Below are 26,201 nucleotides of genomic sequence, written 5' to 3'. Positions count from 1 at the left end.
AGGGGGTGCTAATGTTGTTATGTAGATTTTTTGTTTTTTTCCCCCCTGGGGGCAGTGGGGGAGCAGAGTTTTCCAGACCGGGCCATGGCCCCATTGGCCTCGATGACGATACGCCCTTGTCTGTGCATTACACATTACAACTACAATACTCCTAATCAGCTGTGGAGTTCACTGTGTCAAATGCAAGCACAAATCAGATCATATTATCAGCACATAAAACTGAACCTTTAATGGACTGACAGGATGGTCAGGGTAGACTGAGGGGATGACGTGATACGGATTTGCACCCCTGACATCATAAATAGATTTGTGCCTATAGGGCATAGCAGTGGCGGCCATTTTCTGGTTCCACTCCAAAATAGTCAATGGATTTTTTCCATTGAGATTTCCAAAAGTATTTATATCAATTCATTTAAGCCTATAATCAAGCCATCCAGGGTCCTGGTGAATCATAACCATAAGACGTTAAGACGAAAAATTAGAAACCAGCAAAACAAATGTATTCAATATAGTGTGTGTGTATGTATATATATATATATATATATATATATATATATATATATATATATATATATATATATATATATACACACACACAAATAATTGATATAAATATTTCTGGAAATCTCAATGGGAAAAATGCATTGGCTATTTTGGAGTGGAACCAGAAAATGGCCGCCACTGCTATGCCCTATATGGTTTGCAAAATAACTGGCAGAGGCACAATTTCATGAAACGCCTGCAGGCTTGCGTTTGAAAGCAAACCCTAATTACCATAATTACATTCTGCCCATGATTAACATGGTCAAATTCAATCACGAGTCAACCCGTTACATGCTTAGCCCTTTGTTGTGGGTGACAGTAATGCAAAACCTCCCTGTGTAAGTTATTTGATGTTGGGTATGTTTTTTTGGCTCAGGCCTTAGCAAGCACCCTCTTAGCTGTCATTCCAAGCTTAATTGATATGCTGGATACTGACTCAGTTTGTTTCCTTCATGTTATACTGTAGAGCTGTGTTGAAACGCTGTTAAGCAACTGCTCCTTTTCCTGTTTTATTAATCCATTACTTCTCTAATGTTGCTCATACGGCTTCTTAATTATTGGTCTTGCATGAGTTGCAGGTGGAATTTGGCATGCAACAATTAATGTAATCAGAATATTGAACAATTACCTAATTCACCCCGGCACATCATTATTAGAGTGATACCTTTCCAAATGGAGCTATTGAAGTTAAAAGCTGCATATATCTGGTGACATTTCGTAGCTTGATTTTCGGGTGCACTGGTGTAACTGTGAGAAAATGCATGTGCAGCTTTCATTCACACATGCATCCATATCCATTAATTTAATTATTGCTGTGATTGAATGTCAGATTTGCTCTATAGAAAATCAGTGGAATAAGGCCTTTACCACGTATACTTGTGATGACATGAGTTCACATTTGAGTCAAGACCTCAATTAAATGTCACAGCCTCATTGCGCAAACACATATCTCCTTTCTTGTCCCTTTCTTGTCCCTCATGATGTCCCTAATCTTATATTAAAATTGGCAAATGGGTGGGCGGTGGGTGGACGGACAACATGCAGCTACTGATGTCAGACACAAACAGAAACCACAATTTATGCACATTTGCACACTTGACGGGCTCCGTCACATGACATGTGGCAATTGCTAAATTGCTATATCACAGCCTAAGTGCCTTTTGATGAGCAAAAAACTTCAGCACAATCATCACACCAGAAATTATTCTCTGTGATGACATCTTTCAAGAGGATGGACCCACCCTGTCTCTCCCTTTAAATATACAAGGAAGTGACCTAAATTCTCAGAGCAGAAATTTGAAATATTCCCCGTCCCTCCCTCTCTTCAGGCACTTATGGTGCACGTCTCGTCTGTAGAGCCGTTGCTTGACGTGTCTCCATTGATTCATTAACGCCTGTCACAGCCAGCGACTGTCAGGCGATGGTGCTGAGCGCACTTCACAGTGCAGGGCTCTCATCCCGAGTGATGTACAAGACAGCAGGGAGTTTAGTATTTTGCATCGAGGACACTCTGGCAGGGCAAGTTGTTAACGGGACGACGTGCATTGCAATAGTTCCGAAAAATAAGAACCAACATTTGTATGGCTTTGAATTTGAACATGTCTCACACCGTGTCACATATGACACACATAGATGCGTGTCATACTGTATGTTTATGGAAGCGTTGATGAATAGCATCTGCCAAAGCAGTTGTCAGGGACAGTGATGTTGACCTGACATCCAAAGACATGACATACAGTAATTGAACAGTTGACCACATCAAGCGTCCCATAATAGTGGGAAATAGGCGAACATTTTGCAGATCTACAAGCTACAAGCATGTAGATCTTCTATTTTCGGTGAAGACATTTGGTGTAATCTATTTAATATCAATAATTGCAGCAGCAGAAAACAATGTGTTGCATAAAGTACAGACAGCTAAATTGTTTCAGCAACTGTCAAACTCCGCAGGCAATTCAATTATGAAAATATTTACTTGCGATTGGAAAAGTTCTGTTCAATGATTGAGCAGACTTGTCTCTGGCCAAATGGTTAAAGTGCATACCACACACTTAAAAGTACTAAATATTTGAAAATAGCCGATCTACAAGCTCACAACGCGTCGCAATGCAATAGATCTGCTATTTTCAAATAGCCTAGGTATAAAATAGGGCTAAAGTGGTTAATGTATGTTCTATAACATGATAATTTACATCTGCAAAGTAAAGTAGTAACTAAACTTTTCAAATAATTGTAGTGGTGTAAAAGTACAATATTTTCCTCTGAGATGTAGTGGAGTAGAAGTAAAAGTATTGGAAATTGGAAATACTCAAGTAAAGTACAAATATCTCAAAATTGTACTTAAGTAAATGTACTTCGTTACTTTCCACCACTGGGTTTTATGGGCCACAGGAGTCCTACAACCATGTCAAGTCAATCAAAATTGCAATTACACACTGGCACACAGCCACAAAATCTAATCAGCAGTGATGTGATAAATGATGTACTCGTTATGTGTAAATCCTCCTGTATATTTGTTTGCCTGGTTTTCTCATTACCGCTTGTCAGTGCTGTACAGTAGCCAGAGTGATTAACTCTCCTTTTTTTATGGTTTGAATTTTTACAAAGAATCTATCACATTCATGTCCTTGAGCTGCTGGTCCTATACGGTCCAGTGAAACAGGATAATTCTCTACCATGCAGTAACTCTGCTGTTCTTCCAAATATTAAATATTATACAAAACAGATATGTAAAGCTCTGCTTTGTTGTATTAAAAACAGAGAAGATATTGTCCTTTTTTATTTATAATAAATCATGTACAAAAATACGTCACTGAAGCTGTCTGTAATAACTATTCTGTTTTTGCAAGTTAAAATTTGGTTCCCAAAACAGGAAAATAGTACTTATTGTTGTTCTAATTTACAGCGAAGTCATAAGCAACATTTGTTGGAGATTTTATTTGTTTGTGTTCAAACCTGTGATGTCTGAAGGAATATTAGGGAACAGAAGTGGATTTGTACCTAAGCTTATTTAATTTATATATATATTTAATTTATCTTATTGTTTCTTTCATCTACTGTCTTTATTCATTTGTATTACTTATTGCTATTTTATTTCTCTAAATACTTCAGTAAAGGCCAGCAGTGCATTTCACAGTCCCAGGCCAGAGATGTTCTGTGATGTCAGCCTGCTGGGGTTTAACTTAGGTGAACATTTCTAGTGCAGATTCAATTAACAGCTTCATGAAGTACAGCATGTCTGTGTGCTTCTCTTCTCTTTTTCATCTCACAGCCTTGCCAGGTATTAGGATTTACAGCACTACGCACAACAAAGGAGCTCGTTAATCTTTGTCCTCTACTAAAACAGATGGGGAAATCAAGACGAACGGGAGGCTTTTTAAGGAGGTGCTGTTGAGGTTGTGACTCCTGACGAAATTGTCCAAAAACTGTTGCAATATCCCACTTATAATCCTTAAAATCCTGTAAACTACTTAAACTGATTAAAAAAATACTTTCAAGTGTTTCAGTTGGCCAGCCAAATGGGTTATCAGTATGGATGTTATATTGCACTAATTATATTTGACCTTTGAGAAAAATAAATAGGTCTGCATCCAAAAACGTAGATACTGCACCTTGGCTTTGAAGAGCAGTATCTATGATATTGCGGAATAAGGTTTCCACTAATTAAACCTGCATAGCCCAATTCAAAGTCAAACTCCTCAAATGTAAGATGATTCCATCAACAATGGGGATACACAACATTTGGAATTACACATTCATAATGTACATTATATCCCTTTTCTGTCGTTAGCCAACAAACATTACAATGAGCAAATAGGGAAATTCACAGCACATAAGACTAATGATGGCCATGGGGATAGGCCGACATATTATAACTGTATGGATATAGACCCTATAACCTCATGGAAGAATTCCTCTAATCACTTGGCCAACTGCTGAAACAAACAGAGAGCATTGAGGTGAATGATCAATTCATGATCTACTGATAATTACCACACTATGAATGACAGATTACAGATAAGAATATCTATATATATTGATCTAACAGCTTGTGAAAATGCTCCACAGAGGACATCTAGTAAGGGCATCAATAAATCTTCTCTTCTTCCAGTTAGGAGTACCAGTATTAAGCCTAGCTTATACTTAAAATAAATCAAGTTAAATTCAAGTGAAAAATGCGATGTCACATATAAATTAGGCTTTAGTGACAAAGAAGAGGCAGCGATCAATAGTGACATTTTGGGATAGTTAATTAATAATGGTTAAGTTTAATATTCAGCCTGGAAAACTTGGTGACGGAAAGTTAATTCAGCCAACATCTAATTATGGAGGATCTTTGTAAATGAGAACCATGTGAAAAGGATGAAAACTCAGGTCATACAAATGCTTGATAAAACAGTGTACACAGTACCCAAGAACATAAATATGCAAACACAATAACACATACCTTTTGTCAGGTTTATGCATGTTTGCCTCTTCTGGTTTTATATACCTCAATCATTGTGGAACTGGCCTCATCTTCAACAGCACGGCTGCACTATTCTGGATAGAGAAACAGCTGTCATGTGAGTCGCTGTGACCATTACACACGGCTGTGAATATTTATAGCTCCCATACCATTAATTAATCACATGCATATCACATCTGTGCACACCATCCACAGACTTGAAAAATGTAATCTCACTTTCCAGCCATTATATTTGGTCATTGTACTTAGTAAATCTGTGAGCGAGAATGCAAAGAGAGGAATTGTGCTGGACTGGGCTAAAATTAGCCCAGTCCAGCACAATTCCTCTCTTTGCATGTCGGAGATGCAATTTCGGAGATGCAATTTTGCATCTCCGACATGCCTATTTAAAGCATAAACGTTGTCATAGAATTATGTAACAAGTTTGTTAAGCACCTTGTTGATACCTTTTGTCATGGCTGGCTCTTGCCACGACAAATAATAGGAAGGGAGACCAACGGAAAGTTTAACAAAAGTATTTATTAACTAATAAACTAACCAACATCTGAGAGATAACTGAACATACAGGGAAATCATAGCAATAAAGGAATGTCAGTAAAAGTCAGTAAATCAGTAGTGTAGGTGTGGATGAGTGGCTTTCATAGCCTCCTGGAGGCACCGGGCCCAGGTGCTCTCCAATGAGCCATTAGTACATTGACTGCCACACCCTGTTCACCTAGAAGGCACAGCATTAGTAGAGCACACTCCCATACTCCATATAAGGGAGTGGGGCATCACACTTTACAGTCAACTCTAATTATTTAGATTTGACCCTAATGTTTATTAAATATATTCTTAAAGGAGCACTTCACTGATATGATCTAGCACCTATCTTCATATAATTGGTCCTCACTAATGCTCATTATAAGCATTATATCCCTTTTCTGATAAACAAAACAAAAAGAAAGAAAAACTTAAGGTTCAACATGCTTACTTTCCAGGAAGAGAAAGACTGTATAGTTTCTAATATCTGCAAAGGGTGCACTTTATGTGTCCTGTTCCAATTTACCTGTGTCATACTCTCTTTCTCTCTCGTCTCCTTGGGGATAAAGTTATGACTTGGAAGTTGGAACATGGTAGAACGCAATCAATTTATGGGTCACGGACTCACGGCTGGAGGATGGAGGCGTAAATTTCCACATTTTCTGAATTTTACTAATGTCTTTTCATAATGACCTTGCTCACGACTTTGAACTTTGACCTTTTACTCAAAAACACACCAAGACAAGAAAAAGCACACGGTAAGAACAAACAAACTCGTGCAGGATCTAGCAGGGAACAGTGAAGACTGGGGAGTTAAATACACACATGGCTAACAGGACATAGGTGAATATCACTGACAATTAGTACAGGATTGGCTGGAGCTAAGACACAGGTGAACAACATCAACAATTAGCATAGGATTGGCTGGAGCAGAAAAGGAACAGGAGAGTTAGGCTTACAGTCTATAGTCTAAACAAGAAAACCCGGAAACAAACTACAACATTACTTTAAAGTAAGTTGACAGCTGTAAAATAAAATCTAACTACAACAAAGACAAGCAATATTATGTTACTTGAAAATAAAACAACACAAATAGGCCCTGTGCATAACTGTAGTCCCGGGATTCCAGAAGGTGTCACATTATCACATAGGCCAGTGGTTCTCAACATTTTCAGGCTGTGACCCCCCAAAATAATATATATTTGAACTGGGGACCCCCCACTCTGACAAGCACTTGGAATTGTACGAGTCGAGGCATTACATTTTTTTGACTCGGTTCCACAGATACATATTGTGAAAATAGCAGATCCGCCAGCTCACAACACCTCGCAATTGTAGATCGACTATTTCTCCCTCCCCATCTCTCCCAGCTCTTTACAGAAAATACATTTTCAGGCTGGTTGGCAATTTCAATCAGGGGAGAGTACCCATTCATCAACTTCAATGTTATAATGTTCAGGTTTCAATTTTGTTTTATAGCAATGATTACCATCACAATATAGAGCTATTTAACACTAAATATATTAACACAAGAAAATCACTTACTGCAACTTTAATATAATATACGATTTTAGAAACCTTGACAGAAATAAACACACTACGTCAGTAATTTCGTTTAAATTGTAGTAGAAATAGGCTACAACTAGACTAGACCATTGGTTCTCCATGTGGGGTTCGGGGACCCCCAGGCCCAGGGGTCCTTGAGGGGGTACCAGGGGGTCCCCAGCAAAATGTGTTATCTGTTAATATAGCGTCACGTCACAATCATTTTAACCACTTTAACCATATGTTTTACTTTGGCTATTCAAAAATAGCAGATATGCAAGCTCACAGCTCATCACTTCATGCAGCTCTATGATTATTATTTTTTTGACAATAGAGGATATGCGTGTGACATCATCATCAAACCCGGAAGTTATGCAGGAATGCCTACTGAGTGTCAAAAAAATACTTTCTGGCCTTGACAGCCCATGCATCCAAACAGAAAAGTCATATCTGATTGCATTAAACAACATTAAACAATGTTAAACTCACTTTGTATGTTGCTTTGCCACTCGCTTTGCCACTCGATGTGCCATTCACTTTAAGCATGCGCATATCCTCTATTTGTGCAAATCTTTATATATAGCCAATATATATTTTAAGCAAACACTTTTAACTCAAATCTTTGCTTCTGGATGTCCCTGGCACAAAATAGTACTGAGATGGGGGTCCGCGGCCAAATACATATCAATATGGGGGTCCCGGCACGAAAAAGTGTGAGAATTACTTCAACTACTGGACTAATCCCACCAACCGTTGACTTTCCTGCATGTTCATTTCCTGGCTGTAAATGCGGAGGTACATCCATTTCGCCGCCAGGTGGCAGCGTTGCACTGTAAAACAGGTCTGTCACGAATGAGACGATATTTGCTCAAGCGCAACATTTTTAGTTTCTTATATTCAAAAAAACATCAAAATAATAATAATAAATTCTTCATGAATTAAAAACAAATCCAATAATTTTCCAAAAGAATTTCATGAAAAAATGAAGGAAAAAAAACTCTGAAATTCCATAAATTAGAAAACAAATAGAAGATCTACAAGCTCGCAATGCGCCCCGAAGCAACGGGTTGTGAGCTTTTAGACAGGGCCGTTTTTTATTTTATTTTTATACATATAAATAGAAATAAACATCTTTCCAATCCATTCGAGGCCCTTACAAATCCAACATGGGGCCCCAAACAGTCAAGGGCCCCCATGAGATTTCCTCAAATTATTATTAGAAAATATATATAAATAAACAGCTTTCCATTCCATCTTAGGCCCTTAAAAAATCCAACATGGGCCCCCAAACAGTCAGGGGGGCCCCATGAGATCTCCTCAAATTATTATTTTAAAAAACAACACTCTGATGTTCAGAGAGAGAATTTGCTTCCAGTCTAATATTCCATGGTCCAATTTCTACACACTTGAAATTAACACAGGATTTTACAGACAGACAGACAGACGTCTGCCATAGCTGAGTGGTTAGGTACGATTCCAGGCCAGGTCAGCACTGTGTCCCTGAGCAAGACTCTCTTAACCCCTAATTGCTCCCCGTGCGCTGCACAATGTTTCGATCAAAATATCGATCTGCTATCTGCACTACTTTTTTAAAGTTAGTTTTTTGTAAAAAAAAAATGTCATCTTTTGAAATAATTAAAAACAAAATGTAGGAAACAAAAAGTAAAGATGTATTTACTTGCAACCCTTAAAAATTGGTCTGCGACCCCCATATGGGTCCCGACCCAGGGGCCTCATACTGGGGTTTGCCTAGGGCCTCCTGATCCCTGAGCGAAAGTAAAATTAAAGTTTCTTCAATGGGCTACACTTTCCTTTCTATTGGGATTCTAATTACTGATAAAGTAAAATAACTAACTAACTAAATACATTTTAATAGTTGTAGCCAAGCAATAATAATAATAATGAGTGGTTGTCACAAAATCCCAAGCACACCTGGACTGGTCTGTCTGTTTGAGAACCACTTTATTCTCAGCCAGACACAAAAACATTTCTTGGACGCCATGTTTGTCCATCTTCATTCTTGCTAGGCCCATTACATCCAAGCAGTTGCGTAAATAATGTTTGATGAAAATCTTTATAAAAGCACCATTGTGGCATGGTAGTTTCGACTGTGTGCAAGATGTCATAGATATGCAATGGGGTTAATTTTCTCCTTTTCTTTGTGCAAACAAATAACCGTTAATGTATTAACTTTCGCTGCAATATTTATTTGATGTTCTTTTCTAAAATACACAAGAAAACTGGTTTTGTTTTGGGGATCTTTGTCATTTTTATTGGGACACAGTTGAGGTAAAAAATACATTTAACAAACACAGTGAGCTAATACAAACATTGTGGATACAAAAACACAATAAAAAGGCTACTTATTACTTATTGCATGTAACAAATTCATCTTAAAGGAATACAGAATTCAGTATATCACATGCAATATATTCAGTGTTCAATTGTTTAAGTAATTGACAGAGCCTGAATATTACAAATAACAATTAAAGATACATTTGACATTTTATTCACATAATGTGTTGTTTGTATACTGGCTGCCAATGTGCCAAAGGCAAATTTCCATTTCATGTTAAATTTAATGGACAATAAAGTGTTCCTTATCTTTATCTTTATTAAAGCACACAAAAATAGGTCACAGAATAATGTTGGACAAAGGTATTGTATCTCAGAGAGTGTACTAATGTAGGCTATATTTGTACACACTGAAGCGTCAAATGATGGAACACTGAGGATTTTACTGTGTAGTAGTGTATAATAGTATTTAGAACACGGTTCTCTTTCTCTTCTGTGAAAAAGAAAAGTGAAAAGCCTGTGAGTCTTCGCTAATCCATAATCCCCTTTCTATGCTTCTTTAAACCACATCACTCGGAAGTGACTGGTGATCTTCTCCCATTGTCAGGGACAACTTGGCCTACAGGAAACCAGAAGGAGAAAGGGGAGGAGGAGCTGAGTATAGGTTTATCATGTGAAGAGTCTACTGCTAATTGTAGGTCAGGTACAGTAATAGTGGCGTGGGGGTTGGCTGGGTAATCTACTCCAGTTTAAGCCAGGCAGCTTCTCCAGGGCCAGTTGAGCTGGTAAGAATAACTGTGCATTGACTGTAAGTTTGTATGAAACTTGAGAGTCTAAACACTTACGGTAAGCAGATTTATAAGCTCACAATGCATTGTGACATGTTGGGAGCTTGTAGATCTGCTATTTCTTTACAGCCCCCCCCCAATATGACCAAAATAGGGACGCCAGGTTAAAGTGGTTGGAAAAAACTATACAACTAATGTAACTACTCAAATACTAGCCTGGCATTGGCCAGACTGATAACGTGGATTCACTCTCACGTTCCTCCCCGGTATCAGTCTGGACTTCGGCCCATAGGGAGCGAGTATGAGAAATCAGAAAATGATCGGGCCAATCAGTGACTGCGTTTCAACTGCTGTCCGTGAAAAGCATCAAAATCATTTTCTTAAATAAACGTGTTCCCTTATGTTATGTAATGTATCTGATTGGTATTCAGATTATGAAATTATTGTAGAATATTTCTGATTTCTGAATTCGGACCCAGGCCTAGTCAATTAATATGTTTAATGTTTTATTAACATTTATTCATAGCAAACATCTACTGTATACTGGAATCCTCACTTCCTGGTATTTGCCAACATTTACTGTACTAGCTTCTGATCTTGTATGAAATCAGATAAGCTATTCGTGGTACCGTGTCACGACTTGAGCTTCTGCCAGGTGTGCAGGTGGCAAGAAGACATGTTGATGTCACGGATGTAATAAATATCTGTTTGGTGTTCAAACCCATTGACTTGACCAAAGTAAAACAATAAATAAAAAAGTGCTCCTCGGAGCACAGGTCTCCGCCAGGTCAGGTATGTTATTGTGGCCTCCTGGTGGCGCTATAATAGGCCAATGTGAAAAGGGTGCCATTTATTCTTAGGCCTTTCTCGGCAATCGGACACTGCATTCATGATTTGAGGCATTTTGTTACAAAAATGTGTTTTCCTAATTTAGACCTGCTGGTGGCGCTATAACAGGCTAATGTGTAAAACGGTGGCATTTCGTCCTCGGCCTAGTGGGAATGTGCGTGTGAAATTTCACGGAAATTGCAAGCTGCGTGCATAATTTGAGGCATTTTGTTCAAAACGGACCAATCCTGCAAACTTTGGAAGCCAACCTTAGCCAATCAGGATGGAATATGCCTCCTCTTATAGTACAGTTGTGCAATTTTGGTGTGTGCGTGCGTGGGTGCGTGAGTGCGTGCGCGCGTGTGTGTGGCGGGAGCTGAGGTGGGGGGGCATATACTCACCTATAGGCTACCAGGATCCTTGGCATGTGTGAGTGATGTGCCATCATTTTGAAAGTTCATAGGAGACCTCCTTTCTGATTGGATGCGACGGGCAGAGGACTCTGTCCCACGTATGGGTAGTCTGCCCGGGGAGGTCTGCACCTGTGAGCTTTGTGGCCCATTTTGACAGAAGACAGATCGGGCATCACCGAACGACACAGAGGGGATGATCTCTTCAGCACTATTCTGTCTGTCCCATGTTGTGGCTCTGGGGGAGCCCGACCGTGAGGACGACCTTGATGCAGGCCTGGATGGAGGCCCTGACGTAGGCTGGGCCCTGTACGCAGGTGGGCAGGGGTATCGCTGGTGCACGGAAGTGGGACACGAAGGTGGCAGGCGGACTCTAGAGACAGGAGGTGCCATCACGGGCATGCTGCGGGGTGGCGTCTCTGCCTCACAATGATCAGTGATTCCCTGCCTTGAGCCCAGTGCTGCTTGAAGAGGTGAAGATGGTCTGAACTTATCTGCTTGATTTTCCCAAACCGGGGACTCTGCCACGTTGCACAGGTGGATGATCTTGCGTGCCTGTTGGTAGAGGGCGGAGACCTTTTTGCTTTCAGGGTCAAGCTCGGTTTCCAGTTGCTGCTCGAAGTCCTGTCCAGGGTGGGATCCCACCACGGCATTCTGCCTGACTGGGTGCACAGGTGTGACACCTGTTGACCTTTGCCTCACACTGGCTCGGTTTGGCAGCAACGTCACATTCTGCACAGAAGCCCTAAGGCGCTGGGACGCTCCAGTCCTTTTGTTTATTACAGGACGACCCCGATCCAAATACTCATGTGAATCTAAATCATCTTCCGAGTTTTCTACTGTGCTGAAGGAGTTGTCCATCAGAACCTCCAGGGGAGGAGGAGGAAGGCTGTCTACATCCAGATCATTGCGTCCATCTGGCCAGCTGTTGTTGTTGTTGTTTCCATTGGTGATCAATGTTCTGTTTCCATTTCCTATATCAGGTAGAAGAAAGGTTCCACTGCGTCTTGGCCTCCTGATGTGAGGCGGTGTGTTCACAAGGCTCTGGCCTGGCCTGCCATCAACGCCATGGCTAAAGGTATTTATCAGCTTCCTGACGGAGTTGTGTCCAGGAGGATGGGGCTCGAGTGGGGGTAAGGAACTGGAACCTCCGCAAATGCTTAAAGAACGCCTCAGCCCATCCTGATAAACACTGTAGTGTGCCCCTGAAGTTTCCTTGTCTCCCCACCTTTCATCCATCTGACTAATTTGTTGGTCCAGGCCCTTCTGGCTCTTCTGCAGCTCTAGAAGTGCATCTGCACGTCTGGTGGTCAGTAAGACTCCAGGTCTGGCTGAGGGAGCAGCAGTCACAGGTCGTCTTGCCTGGTCACCGTGCATGCATTCAGAGTTCATGTGAAGGGCTTGAGGTCGGCTGGGATCTGGTGGGGAAGAATTGGACCTCTCCCTCCCGAACCTTGCACCTTCCTCCTCTCCGTCCTCTTCATCTTCATCCTCCTCCTCATCTTCCTCCTCTTCGTCTTCCTCCTCCTCATCATCTTCATTTAGGCCTGCCTGGTTGGGGAAGTTATTGGCAGCAGTGTCAAGAGCAAGGCGGATACTACACCTGGACCCACAACTTGCTGATCCAGCGCTCCCACGATGGCGCCTGTGTCTCTCAAAACCAGCGAGGGACTCGTTCTCTCCCCCAATGCCACTATCCTCACTGTGCAAGGATATATCCTCAGGGTTGAATTTCCTCATGGCAGCATTCTCCACACGTAACAGCACTTGGCCCAAACGTTGCTCAGCTGCTTGTTTGGCATGCAGCTTGTCAGTCAGCAGCTTGGCAAGGGAGGAAAAATACTCCACAGCCTCCTCCAGGGTGGTGTCTCCAAGCCCTTGAGCTGACTCTCCCAATTGTCTCAAGCTTTCGATTGAATGCTGGAGCATCTGCTGTAACAAGTCTGGAGGAGGTTTGGAGGAGTTGATGATGCCCTTGGAGGGCATAATGGTAAGGCCATTCATCCCAGAAGGCCAGCCCATGTAGTCTCCATGCTCTTTCAGCATCAGCTCCCCTTCCTCGGCCATCTCCTCCATGGCCTGGTTGACCTCTTCAAAGTGCAACACCAGAGCTTTCATCATGGGCTGTGAGGATATGTGTGTCTGGGCTGCCTGATCCAGCAGACCCAGCAAGGCCTCATATTTGGATATTTTGGGGTTTAAGTAAGCATAGGCTGCCTGGTGGGCTCTCACCATGTGTGGCGGCAGGTCCACCTTCCCCTGGATGAACGAGGCATGTGTCCGCTTTTCTTTCCGCTTGCTTTTCTCTAGGCCTTTATTTTTCCTTCTCTTCTCCACATTTTTCACCTTATCCATTGGGTCGCTGTTTCTCTCCGCTTCTGGTGGCATCATGTTCACCTCAATGTCTTTGGCACCCCCTTCTGGGATTGTGACCGTGTCAGGGGGTGGCATGGAGAGTTCAACTGTTGCAACATTTTGATCTCCGGCAGGCAACAGCTTGTTTTCTCCCTCATCGATCTTAGAGCAGTCTGCTACTTCAACAAGTTTGAAATCTGAATTATCCTGCGTTGGTTCATCGAGCAGGGCCACTTGAAACCCTGGGGCTTCTGGGGCCCCTCCAAACAACTTTCCCTTTGATGGGGAACAGCCCATTTTTAGATTCAAATGTTATCTCAGTAGGAAAGTTAATATATCTCTGAATTGAAGAAATAAGAAGGCAGAAACAAACCCAAAGCCTTTGAAAGCAGAGAAAGTCCTTAACACTGGTCTGTCCATAGGTGGTGCTACTTGCTATCCTGTCAAGGGTTGAGTCTTGTTCATTACCTGGTTGAGTTGAGTGCTCTAAAATGTCCACCCAACCTCCTTGAATAAGGGTCCAGTTTCGAGAAATGCCATTTTATAATTCACTAAAATATTTGTCCTTCTTTCTTCAGGCTTTTCAAACCTGCCGAGTGTCCTTGTCACCTACAGTAACAGAGATTGTGACACTGAAGAGCTGAAGAAGATAAGATGGATTGGGGGTTTACCTCTCCCCTCCTTCAGCAAGCACAGATGGTTATGGTTAAGTGCATCGACACACACACACACACACACACACACACACACACACACACACACACACACACACACACACACACACACACACACACACACACACACACACACACACACACACACACACCCCTAAGTATTTAAGCTGATCAGGGTAATCACAGCTCAGTTTGTCAGGTGGCTTTTTAAGCTCTATGTGTAGCTATCATGTTGTTGTGAAAGTTTACAGAGAACAAGTGGACTAACTTAAGGGATGCACAGTTATTTTTTTGTGCTTGTTGAAGGTTCTTTTAAATTGCATTTTAGTTGGCTTCATTGATTTTCTGGTTGGTACAGTAGTAATATACTAGTGATTGTCTCATGGCATTTATCTCTGTTACACACGCACGCACGCACGTACACACGCACGCACGCACGCACGCACGCACACACAATATGCGTGCATGCTCTACCAGTACTAGAGCATGCAATGCCTGATCTACAAGCTCACAACACATCACAAATAGCGCTGCAATGTTCTGGTGTAAGACATTCACTGTCACACTGGAAGCTTGAAGAGTTTCACTGACACACCTTTAATATTCACATCAACAAAGTTATTGTCTCATCAGCAGTGCGACTAGGCCGGAGAATAGTGAGAACAGCATTTTCAGTGTTGAATACAACGTTTCCTTGAGGCCTTCCTTTTAAAGCATGTTATGGTATTTGGGAGGTGGCAAAAAGATGCCTTGCACTTCTCATGCAGAATCAACAAACTAGGGAATTTCCGCCCAAACTCCATCCTTATCACTTATCACTTATTTCTATTTTGACCATGTGCCTTATGTGTATCTGACATTGTACCTTGTTATTTGACACATTTAGTTTCTATTTTTTCCCTTCACTATTCTCTGCTCTCATGACTATTTTAGAAAGTACAAAACATTGGGAGCTTGTAGAAACAACTATTCCACCCAGTCTTTTACATCTGTAAATTTGTGATGTGAATTGAAGGAGACGCTTTCCGTTCTTTATTATTATTTAGTATTATTATTATTATTTATTACCTAAAAAGCCCTCAACAACCAGGCCCCCCGCTACATCTCTGGACTCATCGAACGCCACGTCCCCTCCCGCTCCCTCTGGTCGGGTGATGCCAACCTCCTGGACACCCTCAGGACAAATAAGCGAACCTGGGGTGACAGGGCCTTCTCGGCAGCCGCCCCCTCACTGTGGAACTCACTCCCAGCTCACGTCAGAGCTGCCCAAACCACACTCAAAACCCACCTTTTCACACTCGCATTCCCTAAAACCCCAACCCTGACCCTCCCCTTTGTTTACCTTTCTTTTATAGTTTTAACCTTTTAACTAGTTTGTTCTAATAAAGTTGTTTTTATCTGCATTGTGAAGCGACCTTGAGTACATAGAAAAGCGCTATATAAATCGTATATATTATTATAATTATTTTATTATTATAATTATTATAAAACAGTTTTTAGCAGAAGTATTGATTTGTAGAAGAGATATCAACCTGGTGTCAGTAACACTGAATAAGGCTAATACAGTAGTGGCCTTTGATATGGCATTGTTATAAGTTTGATAAAGCAGTGGTTCTCAAAGTGCGGTCCAGAGAACCCCAGGGGTCCTTGAGGGGTTGTAGATCAACACTGATCTACAAGATCACAACACGCAGCAATGCTACGTATAGTGAGCTTGTAGATCGACTATTTTTGATCAGATTGAAAAATCTTTAAAAAAAATAATAATTTTGAATTTATTAACTTATTTAACACAAATCTTCTCTCTTCTCTCGCAAAAAAATGTAGAAAACACATGGATTACCTGCAAAAGCCTGTAATGTGTTAAGACATTATTAGTACATTTATCATCAGAATGAGAAATTATTGTACCATTGTTAGAAAGAAGAATCTAGTCAAAATGCTTAGCCATCTTGTCACTAACTGTATTTTCTGATGATGATAAACTATAGGGTTTTAATGAATAAGGCTGCACTTTTTCTGTATGGCATATCAATTTCAACAGTAGTCTACAAAGTTACATTTTTATTTTTATGTCACGGACCCCCAAATGAATAAGTGTCTGGCCACGGAAAATGTTTTGGTCCAGGTAGATGTACACCCATACAACATTTTTGGTGTTAAAACGTCTACCTTTTTTCAAGATGTTTTGAAAATAGCAGACCTACAAGCTCATAATGCACCACACTGCGATTGTTGTGAGCATGTAGATCGGCTATTTTTTATTTTTTTAATGTTTTATTCCTGGAACTCCCTCATGGACCCCTGGGGGTCCACAGACCCCACTTTGAGAACCACTGTTCTAAAGCTTCATTCATTCACTTTCATTCAAATGGACACTTGTTTTGGGGGGTAAAACTATTCATCAGAGAACCAGAATAATACATTTGTTCAACAATTGATAATGTAGGAAACAATTACAATTACGTACACAATCATTTGTATGAATGTTCCACATCATTTGCAATTTGTTAAAAATATATATTTTTTATGATGTGCACAAGTGACCATGATATGGAAGTTGAACAAGACATTTTGAGAATTTCAATTCTGATCCACCAAGAAATGTACCAAAGCAACTTCACATCAAAGACGTTTTACCTCAGCAGGGAAGGTTTTGTTCAAAACAGTGTATTTGAATTTGTTGCGCAGGTCTCCACCAGGCTGAGTTGCCTACCCAGGTCCCACAAACGTTGGAAGGCAGTCTAATTGGAATGGAATCTGGAAAATCTGAGCGATAAATCTTGATCAAATGACCCCAGAGATAATGTGTACAGGACAAAGTTTAGGACAAAGTTTAGAACCAGGCAAATTCAAGAACATCAATGCAAAAACAACAGAGCAGCAAAGAAAAAAAAAGAAAAACACCTTAAAAGACATCATAAAAGAGCTAATGCGTACATAGACATAATTATAAATGGAGTCCGATAAAAGCAAACCATGTAAATTAGATGCTATTAAAAGCGAGGGAAAAAAAGATAATTTTTAAGTTTGGCCTTGAAAACCCCGATCGATTGGGGGGCTCGATGTGGAGGGGCAGGCTATTCCAGAGTCGCGGGGCCGTGACCATGAAAGAGCGGTCACCCCTAGTTTTTTTTATTTTTTGCGTTGGAACCACGAGCAAAAATGTATCAGCAGATCTTAATTCCCTGGTTGCGATATATGGTTCTACGAGTGCGGAGAGGTAGGATGGAGCCAGCCCATTTAATGATTTGTAGATAAATAAAAACATCTTAAAATCAATTCTAAAATTCACGGGGAGCCAGTGTAGGGAGGCAAGGATAGGGGTAATGTGCTCACGCCTTCTTGTACCTGTAAGGAGGTGGGCGGCAGCATTTTGAACGAGTTGAAGGCGCCACCATGAGACCAATTTGATTGCTTTGGGATGGAGGTTCTTACTTACTACTGGGAGAATAAGTTCAAAACATAATGGCTGTCGGACGCTGCATTCATTAATTGTGGTATTTTGTGCAAGACCAGTTGTAGTGAATGTCGGCAATCCCTTCTAGTCCCATTTTCTTTTAACATTTGAGTATAATATCAGCAATGATTATTTATTTACATCAATCATACAAAGATTTGCCACCAGGACAATTCACTGCCAAATAAGTATATACATGCCATTTTTAAATACAATTCTTAGCAGGACACACTCCTAAGTCTCTTCTTTATGTGTGTGCCTGTGGGAACCTCTGGCCTAGCAGGGCTTGCATCTCCTAGTGTCTCTAATATCACTAAAGCAGAGTGATAGCCAGATCGCTCTGTTGATGCAGAAGGGAATGGAGTCCCCTGTGAGACTGTCTCTAAGGCTTTGTTTGGGTTCTCTGGGTCTCTTTCTAAATCTGGGTTTAGAATGGAAACTACAGAACTGGCAGAGCTTGCATCAACTAGCATCTCTGAGCTCCCTGAAACAGAGTAATAGCCAGATACATCTACTGATCCATAAGGGCTTGGAGTCCCCTGGGAGACTGTTGGTGGGCCTGTGTTTGGGTTCCCTGAATCTCTGACTAAATCTGGGTTTGGAATTGGAACTGAAGGACTGGCAGTGACAACACACCATCTCCTCAGGTTCCTCTCCAGTTTATCACCTTGTGGCTTGACGAGTGCCTCGCAGCACTTGGGTAGGAAATGACAAAAGATGACACCATAGTTGGACACTAAGATGGCTGAGGCCTGCACAGCACCAGCCTCTTCTGTCTTGATGATAAAGATGGGGATAAAGCACATCCACACAAACAGGTACATCAGCATGCTGAAGATGATGTAGCCGGACTCACTGAACTCCTGGGGAACCTTCCTGCCCTTGAAAGCCAGGAGAAAGCCAACCAAAGCAAGCAGGGCTATGTAGCTCAACATGACACCAAAACCTATGAATGTTTTGCCTACGTGACACTGGATAATTATCTCAAGGCTCTGGGATGGAGTGGTGTAATCAATGTCAGGACTATCAAAGACCATCCAGAGGATGCAGATGACTCCCTGGATAGTGGTCACAATGCTGATGATTAGAGGCGGCCTATAGAGTTTATTTAGCCCCCTGTGTTTCAGCTGACCAAAGGGCAGGAAGGCCACGAATGTACGGTAAGCCTTGACTAGGATGCAGGAGACACAAAGGGTGAAGCCCATGGCATACATGATCTGCCGAGCCCGGCACAGGTGGACAATGGGCATGTCCATGAAGCATATGACGCTGGCAAAGCTAACAGCCAGGCCACTCATCATCGTGCAGGACAGTCTCACCTCGGCTCGCTTCATGGGCGGTGAATTTCTGAACACCAAAAAGATGATAAAGATCACCAGCAGCAGCAATACGCCAAAGGCTGCGGACACCACAAGAGCAATGGGATGAGGATTGCTCCACCTCATATAGGTCCTCACTATTGGTTCACAATGGTCCCACTCCTTCTCGGATGACGTTCCATTAGGACACTTTTGACAGTCATTAAGATCTGCAGGAATATTGAGGGTTAGGTGAGATTAGGCTAGATTACATTTAAAACAGGTGAATCTAAGTAGAGAATGATTTTAGCATGAATCAAAAACATAAAAGAAGGTAGAGGTCCACCAAGTACTTTATTACCTCTGCCAACTAATAGCCTGATTTATACTTGGTGTGTGGGTGTCACAAATTGAAAGTAGCAAATCCTCAAGCAATACAAAACGTGCAACTAAATATAACTCAGACTTGTGTTGGACACGGATTATGTTTTCGTCCTATTCTATTAGCTTGTTTATTTGGTTGTTAGCAAATAACAGACAAACCACGTTTCCATGAAACATTGCGGGAATGATCAATAGTTTTGTTTTTGCCCAGAGGAGGTGATTATCTTTTGGGTCGCAAAGTTCAAATGTCAAGGTTACAATTAATGTTGAGGTCCGTCTCCCTGTTTCATAATGTTTTGCATTATGTTACATAGTTGCTTTTGCAATTATGTTTTTAATACAATTAAAGTCTTGTCATACCATATTACAAACATCATGCGTCTCATTTTGACAGATAATTCTTCACAGCTATGGTTGCATTCATAAGTATATAGGATATATATATATATTTTAAGCATTAAATTGCTTATAATTAATGTTGTAGTATATTGCAGTACACTTCTTAATCTGTTTAAATTTGTAAAGAAATTACAGATGGAATGGGAAAAAAGGCAATTTCTAGTAGACTTACCAAAGCCATTAGAATAGGTTCCCTCCATACATGAGATGCAGTCGTAACAGCAGGACACATTCACAATCTTTTTCGCGAAACCAGGGCGACAGGATTCTGAGCATCTAGACTCAGGAATCTGAAATTGAGACAGTGAATTCTGCATTTTAAAGGGGTTATTGTTTTGAACTGTGATCCATAGTTTGCATTACCAAGACTCTGATCAAGAAACAGTTGTAGAAGAATCAATCACTGTTGGACAGTGTATGAATTGTCATTTTATTCTTTGCATATCACTCTGAGGCACAGATGTGTACTGTACTGTATGTGTATGTCAGGGCTGGATTAACACCTCACAGTGCCCCTGGGCACCATCATCTGCCAGTGCCCCCCCCCCCTCATGCGGCCGCGCACGCGCGCGTGCGCGAATTTTTTTTGTGTTTTTTTTTTTTGTCCTCTAATCTAGCTAATTTTACACTGTGTTATTCGTATTAGATAACAACAAAATGGGAAAATCTTTCGTGACCAAAAAAAAAAAAAAAAAAAAAAAAAAAAATATTTTTATTTTTATTTTATTTTTTTGGGGTGCCCCCTGATGCCCAGGGCCCCGGGACACGTGCCCAAAGTGCCCATATGGTAGATCCGGCCCTGGTGTATGTCCAGAGAGGTCAAAGCACAGCATGCTTTGACTATAAGGGGTCAGCAGTGTCATGCTCATGAGCAATTCATTAAGTATATACTGTACTTTCAGCACTTTGCACTATAAAATAAAACAAATATTGACATGGAAGAATGGGGCTACCATTTTCTATATATCACTCCTTCTATTGTCTTACCGAGTTATTTGCTGTTGAAAGCCAATTTATTTTGCTCATGTCTCCATCAAGCTCAATTCGTCCATCAACTGCATGGTACATCCCAATTCTTTTAAAGTTTCTCCGGTCTCCATTCTTATCCCACATTATCATATCATAACCATTGACAAAGTCGCCATATTTGTCAAAGAAATATCTCTTGGTATCAAGTGTGAAATTTGTCCTTTTCAGTTCCTCAAGAAGCTGCAAAGAAACACATGCAATTTGGTCAATTTGTAACTGTACAAATGTATTAATAATCAATATTCTAGGAACAGCGATATTTGTTAGAGCTATTGGCTGGATCATGCCATTTTGACCAATGCACTTCTTAGTAACTACTTATGAATTGGGGAAATTTTAACTTTATGTATATACTGAACATGTTTTTTTACTTTAATCTTAATTTTGCTCAGAAGTTTTCTCCATGTTCATGCTCACCTTCCACGGTTGGAAATTAATCTCCCCACGACAAGAGGTTATGTTACATTTAAGAAGGCTCTTAAGAGCATTTGCTATGGCCCATACAGCCACTACATCGTTGTAGGATTCACTTGTGTCCAAAGCTTTTGTAAGATAGTCATCATTAGCGTCTAGGTAATTTGTGAAACTGCATGCAGCATCAGATTTTATTTTCAGGAGATCGGGTGTGGGACAGTAGGATGGAGGCTCCTTCACAAAACACTCTGGGGTGCAGTTGAACCTCAGGTTCTTATACTGTTTGATGAAGTTGTTGTACCCTCCAGGGCTGGCTGTCATGTTCCTCAGGTAGTCATTGAAGGTTTCTTTGTGGCGCGTCACAAACGCGAAACCGAGGATGTCCCCGACCTGATTGATGCCATCCATATGCGCCAAAGGGCGGTTCTTTGACCAGACATCGCTGGCAATCCAGGTTCTTTTAATATTGTTCAGGATCATCACCTGGAAAAGGTCCTCCACAAGTTTGCCCTTGAGGATGAGCAGTACTACCTGGGCACCGGAGGAACGGATCTTCTCTGCCACTTGCTTGATTCGCTGCTTGCTTTCCTCATGGTCCAGGTAGTGGGGCACCATCTCCTGATAGGCCGTGCACACATTCATTTCATCAGCATCCCGGAGGAAGCTCTGGAAGGCTGCCTTTCCATAGTCATCGTCTCCATACACAACCCCTACCCAGTTCCACTTAAAACGAGCCATGAGTTTAGCAATTGCTCTCGTTTGGTGCACATCGCTGGGGACGGTGCGTAAGAAACTTGGGTAGCGCAACTTATCGCTCAGTGCGGGTGAAGATGAGGAGCAGCTTATCTGATAAAATCAGGTGAAAAAAGAACAACATATAAATGAAATTTCTCTGAAAAACAAATGAATATTATGGTACAGTATATAGACACATTAATGATCAACATGCTCCTTGTGAGTCACGAGGACCTAGGATGGAATCCAATATCTCACACATCTGCCCTCAGTTTCCTGTCTCTCCTGTCTCAAAACTACAGCATCAGATACTAGGCCAGGCTACTCCTAACATATTTACAAAGAATTGCATTTCTTGATCACAACATGTCCAACAACTTGTAACTTACTTGAGGGATCATATATGTTCCGAGTAGCCTAGCAACAGCGATGGACACTTCAGAGTACCGTGCTCCTATGATGACCTTCACTGGTGGCCTGAACTCAGTGTAGTTACACTGAACGCTCAGAGAGCCATTGACCGCCAGCATGCGCTCCAAGTTTCTCAAGGCTTTCAAAGCATCGGAACAAGTGTCACACATCGAATAGCCAAGACGCACACCCGGTAGGAAACCAGAAGCGTTGATCTCTTCAATGGTGTGAATGATAGCCAAGGAATTTACAAATGGCACCAAATCAAAACTGGGAAAAGATTAATTGAAATCAGTGAGAAAATAAGCATTAATTTCTATATTTATTATTCATTTATCGACCAAATTCATAATACAAAAATCCTCTATGGATAATTGCAGTATATTGGAATTATAATTGTAATTCACTACAACAGCGATTCTCTAAGTGGGGTCCGGGCCCCTAGGGCCAGGGGTCCTTGAGGGCGTTCCAGGGGGAACCCAGTGAAATTAGTTAATACAGCATCAAAATCACTTTAACTGCTGCCTTTCACCCTATTTTATGCTGACGATATTCGAAAATAACCGATCTATTTGAAAAACCTTTTCAGGTGGAGGTCCGTGCCCAAATCCATAACAATTTGGGGGTGGTCGACATGAAAATGTTTGATGACCACTGCGATACAGTAACAATCTTGCACAAACATTCCTGATATATATATAATTAATCTATTAATCTTACAACATTATTTTCCCTTACCTTGCACAGGTGAAGCTGTCAGGCTGTGTCCGATTATTGAGAGACTCTACTTTGGCGTGGCATGGCATCAACACCCCAATAATTACGTCTCCCGGTAAATGAGCGCCACAAGAGTCCATTCCAAGATCACAGCTGCCCACGGTTCCTAGCATGCTGCTCAGCAGCAGCACGACTAGGCTGGAGATGAGTGAGAACAGCATTTTCAGTGTCAAAGACAGCGGTTCCTCAAGGCTTATAAAGCCTGTATGGGTTATTTTCAACAGCTTATTGGTTATTATCAACAGCTTGTAGAAAAAGATGAGCTCGGACTCAGAGGATCAAAGTTGAACAGCAGTTGCGTAGTTTTATTTAGCTCCCATCATTGTTACAGTCAGAGAGGAGACAGCAGTCAGATCAAAACAGGAGATGTTATCCGTAGGTCGAAACGTGGAGTATCTCTGGGTGCAGGCTGTCTGACAATAAGCAGCTTGTAGCCTGCTCATATACTGTTTGGATACAATACATACAATTGTATGCACACATGGGATCTAATAACCTATAGTCTATGGAATGATGTCATGGCTGCTGCTGATCATATGGCTAGTCACAAGTAGAAGTGAGACACTCACACATTGTTCTATATGTAACATGTACTGCTGAAGAAAATATCCTATATTCCCCCCTTTGTGGCACCCTAGTGTCACAACAAAACGGGGGAGTGTACCTAAACACAATACAATGATAATAACAAAACAAGTATACGATAATCATCAATCATATAGACAAATATAGAGCCTATATAAACTGACTCCACACCGCCGTCAGGTCCCCCTCAAGAAGGAAAGACAAGCAGAAAGATTAGGCACACACAACAGAGGCCAAATGCATACAGGGTGAATGCTCACCAATGCATGTAGCCCCTCTTCGTTGTCAATACATTAATTACAGCCATACAGTTTAACTATACCAACTGGGCTGTAGTACAGTGCTTGTCAAATAAAATACACAACCGGCAATCACCTTAACACACTACAGCCATTAAGAAATGGCCGATCTACAAGCTTCTCCAAGGCCACTTAAGCAAAAACGGGCCAAGGAAGGACGTTCCACCAGGTAGAAAACAGTCATATCTTTTTACATGTTACACAGCATTACGGGCTGTAAATAGCCAATATGATTACCTCAATTGTGTTTCAATTTGAAAACGCTGCACAAACACATACAAAACACAATAGTAGAATCACAATAGTAGAAATACGAGGCACAATATCACAACAAGGCATATAGGAGTTGTAAGTAGTGTGGCCAAGGCATATATACTTAACGTAAACAAGTGGTGTAATAAATGTGATTAATCCATATATATATCAAAAGAATCCCTATCACCCATGTCAACCTTGTCGTCATCATAATCTAGAATGCGTGTGGCCTCACTGTCTACCCCGCCAAGACGTACGGGTGGAGACAGCACGATGTGTTGTCCAACTGCCGCTCCCATTACACGCTTAACCATGGTCTGAAGGAGTGGGACCACACAGCATATCAACAATAAAAACAAAAGTAACACCAGGCCTAGGATAAATCCGACCCTGACCAAGCTCGCCCTCCAAGAGGACGACAGAAGCCATCCCAACCAACTGGTATCTTCACCCCCCTTCGTATGACTGACATGTTCGTCTCTAAGGGTTTTCAACAGTTCAAGAGCCCCCGTGATGTTCCCCCCTTCTCCGGTGTGGATTGGAATGACAGTGCAGCAGTCGCTCCCTATTCTTGCGCAGGCCCCTTGTTCCTCCGCAAAAAGTATATCTAGGAGGAATCTATTTTGTAACGTCATTGTGGAAGTGGCATGCAGTTGTTCACTAAAGTACTCAAATGTAGTGATGGTAAAATTGATGAATCGTTGCTGATTATACCACAAAAAATGTATCCAACGACCGTTTGTTTCAGGATAAAAGAACGGATTAAATTGCAGCGTGTCCTCTGGCATAGCTCTATGCTCCCATGGAATATTCATCGGACCAAACGGGCCCATTTCCACCTTTCCATCAAGACTAGTGAATTTCAGGTCTTTAACGCCCTCAGCACCTTTCTCACCCGTAACATCAATTGATCTTTTAAGTCTAGTCGAATTCCCATGCAGTGTCAATATTGACAATGGGCCAGTGAGCATAACAGGGGCACACACTCCAATCCAATTACGCTCTAAATAGTCGAGAATTTGCTCACCCCCACAATACCAAAAAATGTCAGCTACTGAACGAGTCCCCCCTTGCAAGCTTGGTAGTGGGAACCCATGACGTATAACCGTTCCATCATCAGACTTGCGTTCATGAATATGAGCGTTATGTGCGATCACTTCCGTACATTGCATAGGAAGATCCGTCCTATTGTTACAGGCACGTCCTTCCATGTAATCTGAGCACTGCAAATCAGACTGATTTGGACCAGATACAAGACATAGTGGGAACACAATTTTCTCAGGAACGTTTACAAATGGCGGCACAAATGCATTGCCACTTAGAGTGAGCAACTCAAAGTCCTTACATCTACTGGATTTGTACAGGTCCATACTTGCTTCGGTCTGTCGCATGAATGACAGAATGCATTGAATATAGCATTTCTCCTTTACTGCTGTTTGCAAATCTTCAACACATTGATTCGGTTCAAAAGGTAAGGGTTGAACCCAGGGTGTTCTATTAGCATTATAACACGTAATACAAGTTTCTGTAGTCACACGCTGAGCCGAGAATCGCATCCATTCATAAAACAAATTCTTTTGACCACGTGCTGTGACCTGCTTATTAGCAGACACAAAGGATTGTACTGCAGTCCTGGCTGGTTCGCCAAGATATGGGTTATTTTCAACAGCTTATTGGTTATTATCAACAGCTTGTAGAAAAAGATGAGCTCGGACTCAGAGGATCAA

The 26,201-nt window shown here is 41.4% G+C and overlaps 1 protein-coding gene across 1 annotated transcript; it reads right to left on the bottom strand.

Moving 5' to 3' along the window:
• Positions 1–18,106: 18,106 nt before the first annotated feature.
• olfcb1 (olfactory receptor C family, b1) lies at positions 18,107–25,109 on the bottom strand (the record flags this gene model as incomplete). Its single annotated transcript, XM_084082186.1, has 9 exons — positions 18,107–19,416; positions 20,142–20,259; positions 20,957–21,178; positions 21,416–22,258; positions 22,537–22,828; positions 23,297–23,473; positions 24,457–24,482; positions 24,672–24,791; positions 24,945–25,109. 9 exons carry the CDS (start codon positions 25,107–25,109, stop codon positions 18,107–18,109), a joined length of 3,273 nt encoding a protein of 1,090 aa, XP_083938312.1.
• Between the last annotated feature and the right edge of the window lie 1,092 nt (positions 25,110–26,201).

The sequence above is a fragment of the Gymnoscopelus microlampas genome (genome assembly GCF_963454915.1).
Source record: "Gymnoscopelus microlampas genome assembly, chromosome: 16".
Taxonomy (NCBI): domain Eukaryota; kingdom Metazoa; phylum Chordata; class Actinopteri; order Myctophiformes; family Myctophidae; genus Gymnoscopelus; species Gymnoscopelus microlampas.
Note: the sequence above shows the minus strand (reverse complement) of the source record. Positions and strands in the feature narration are given on the sequence as shown.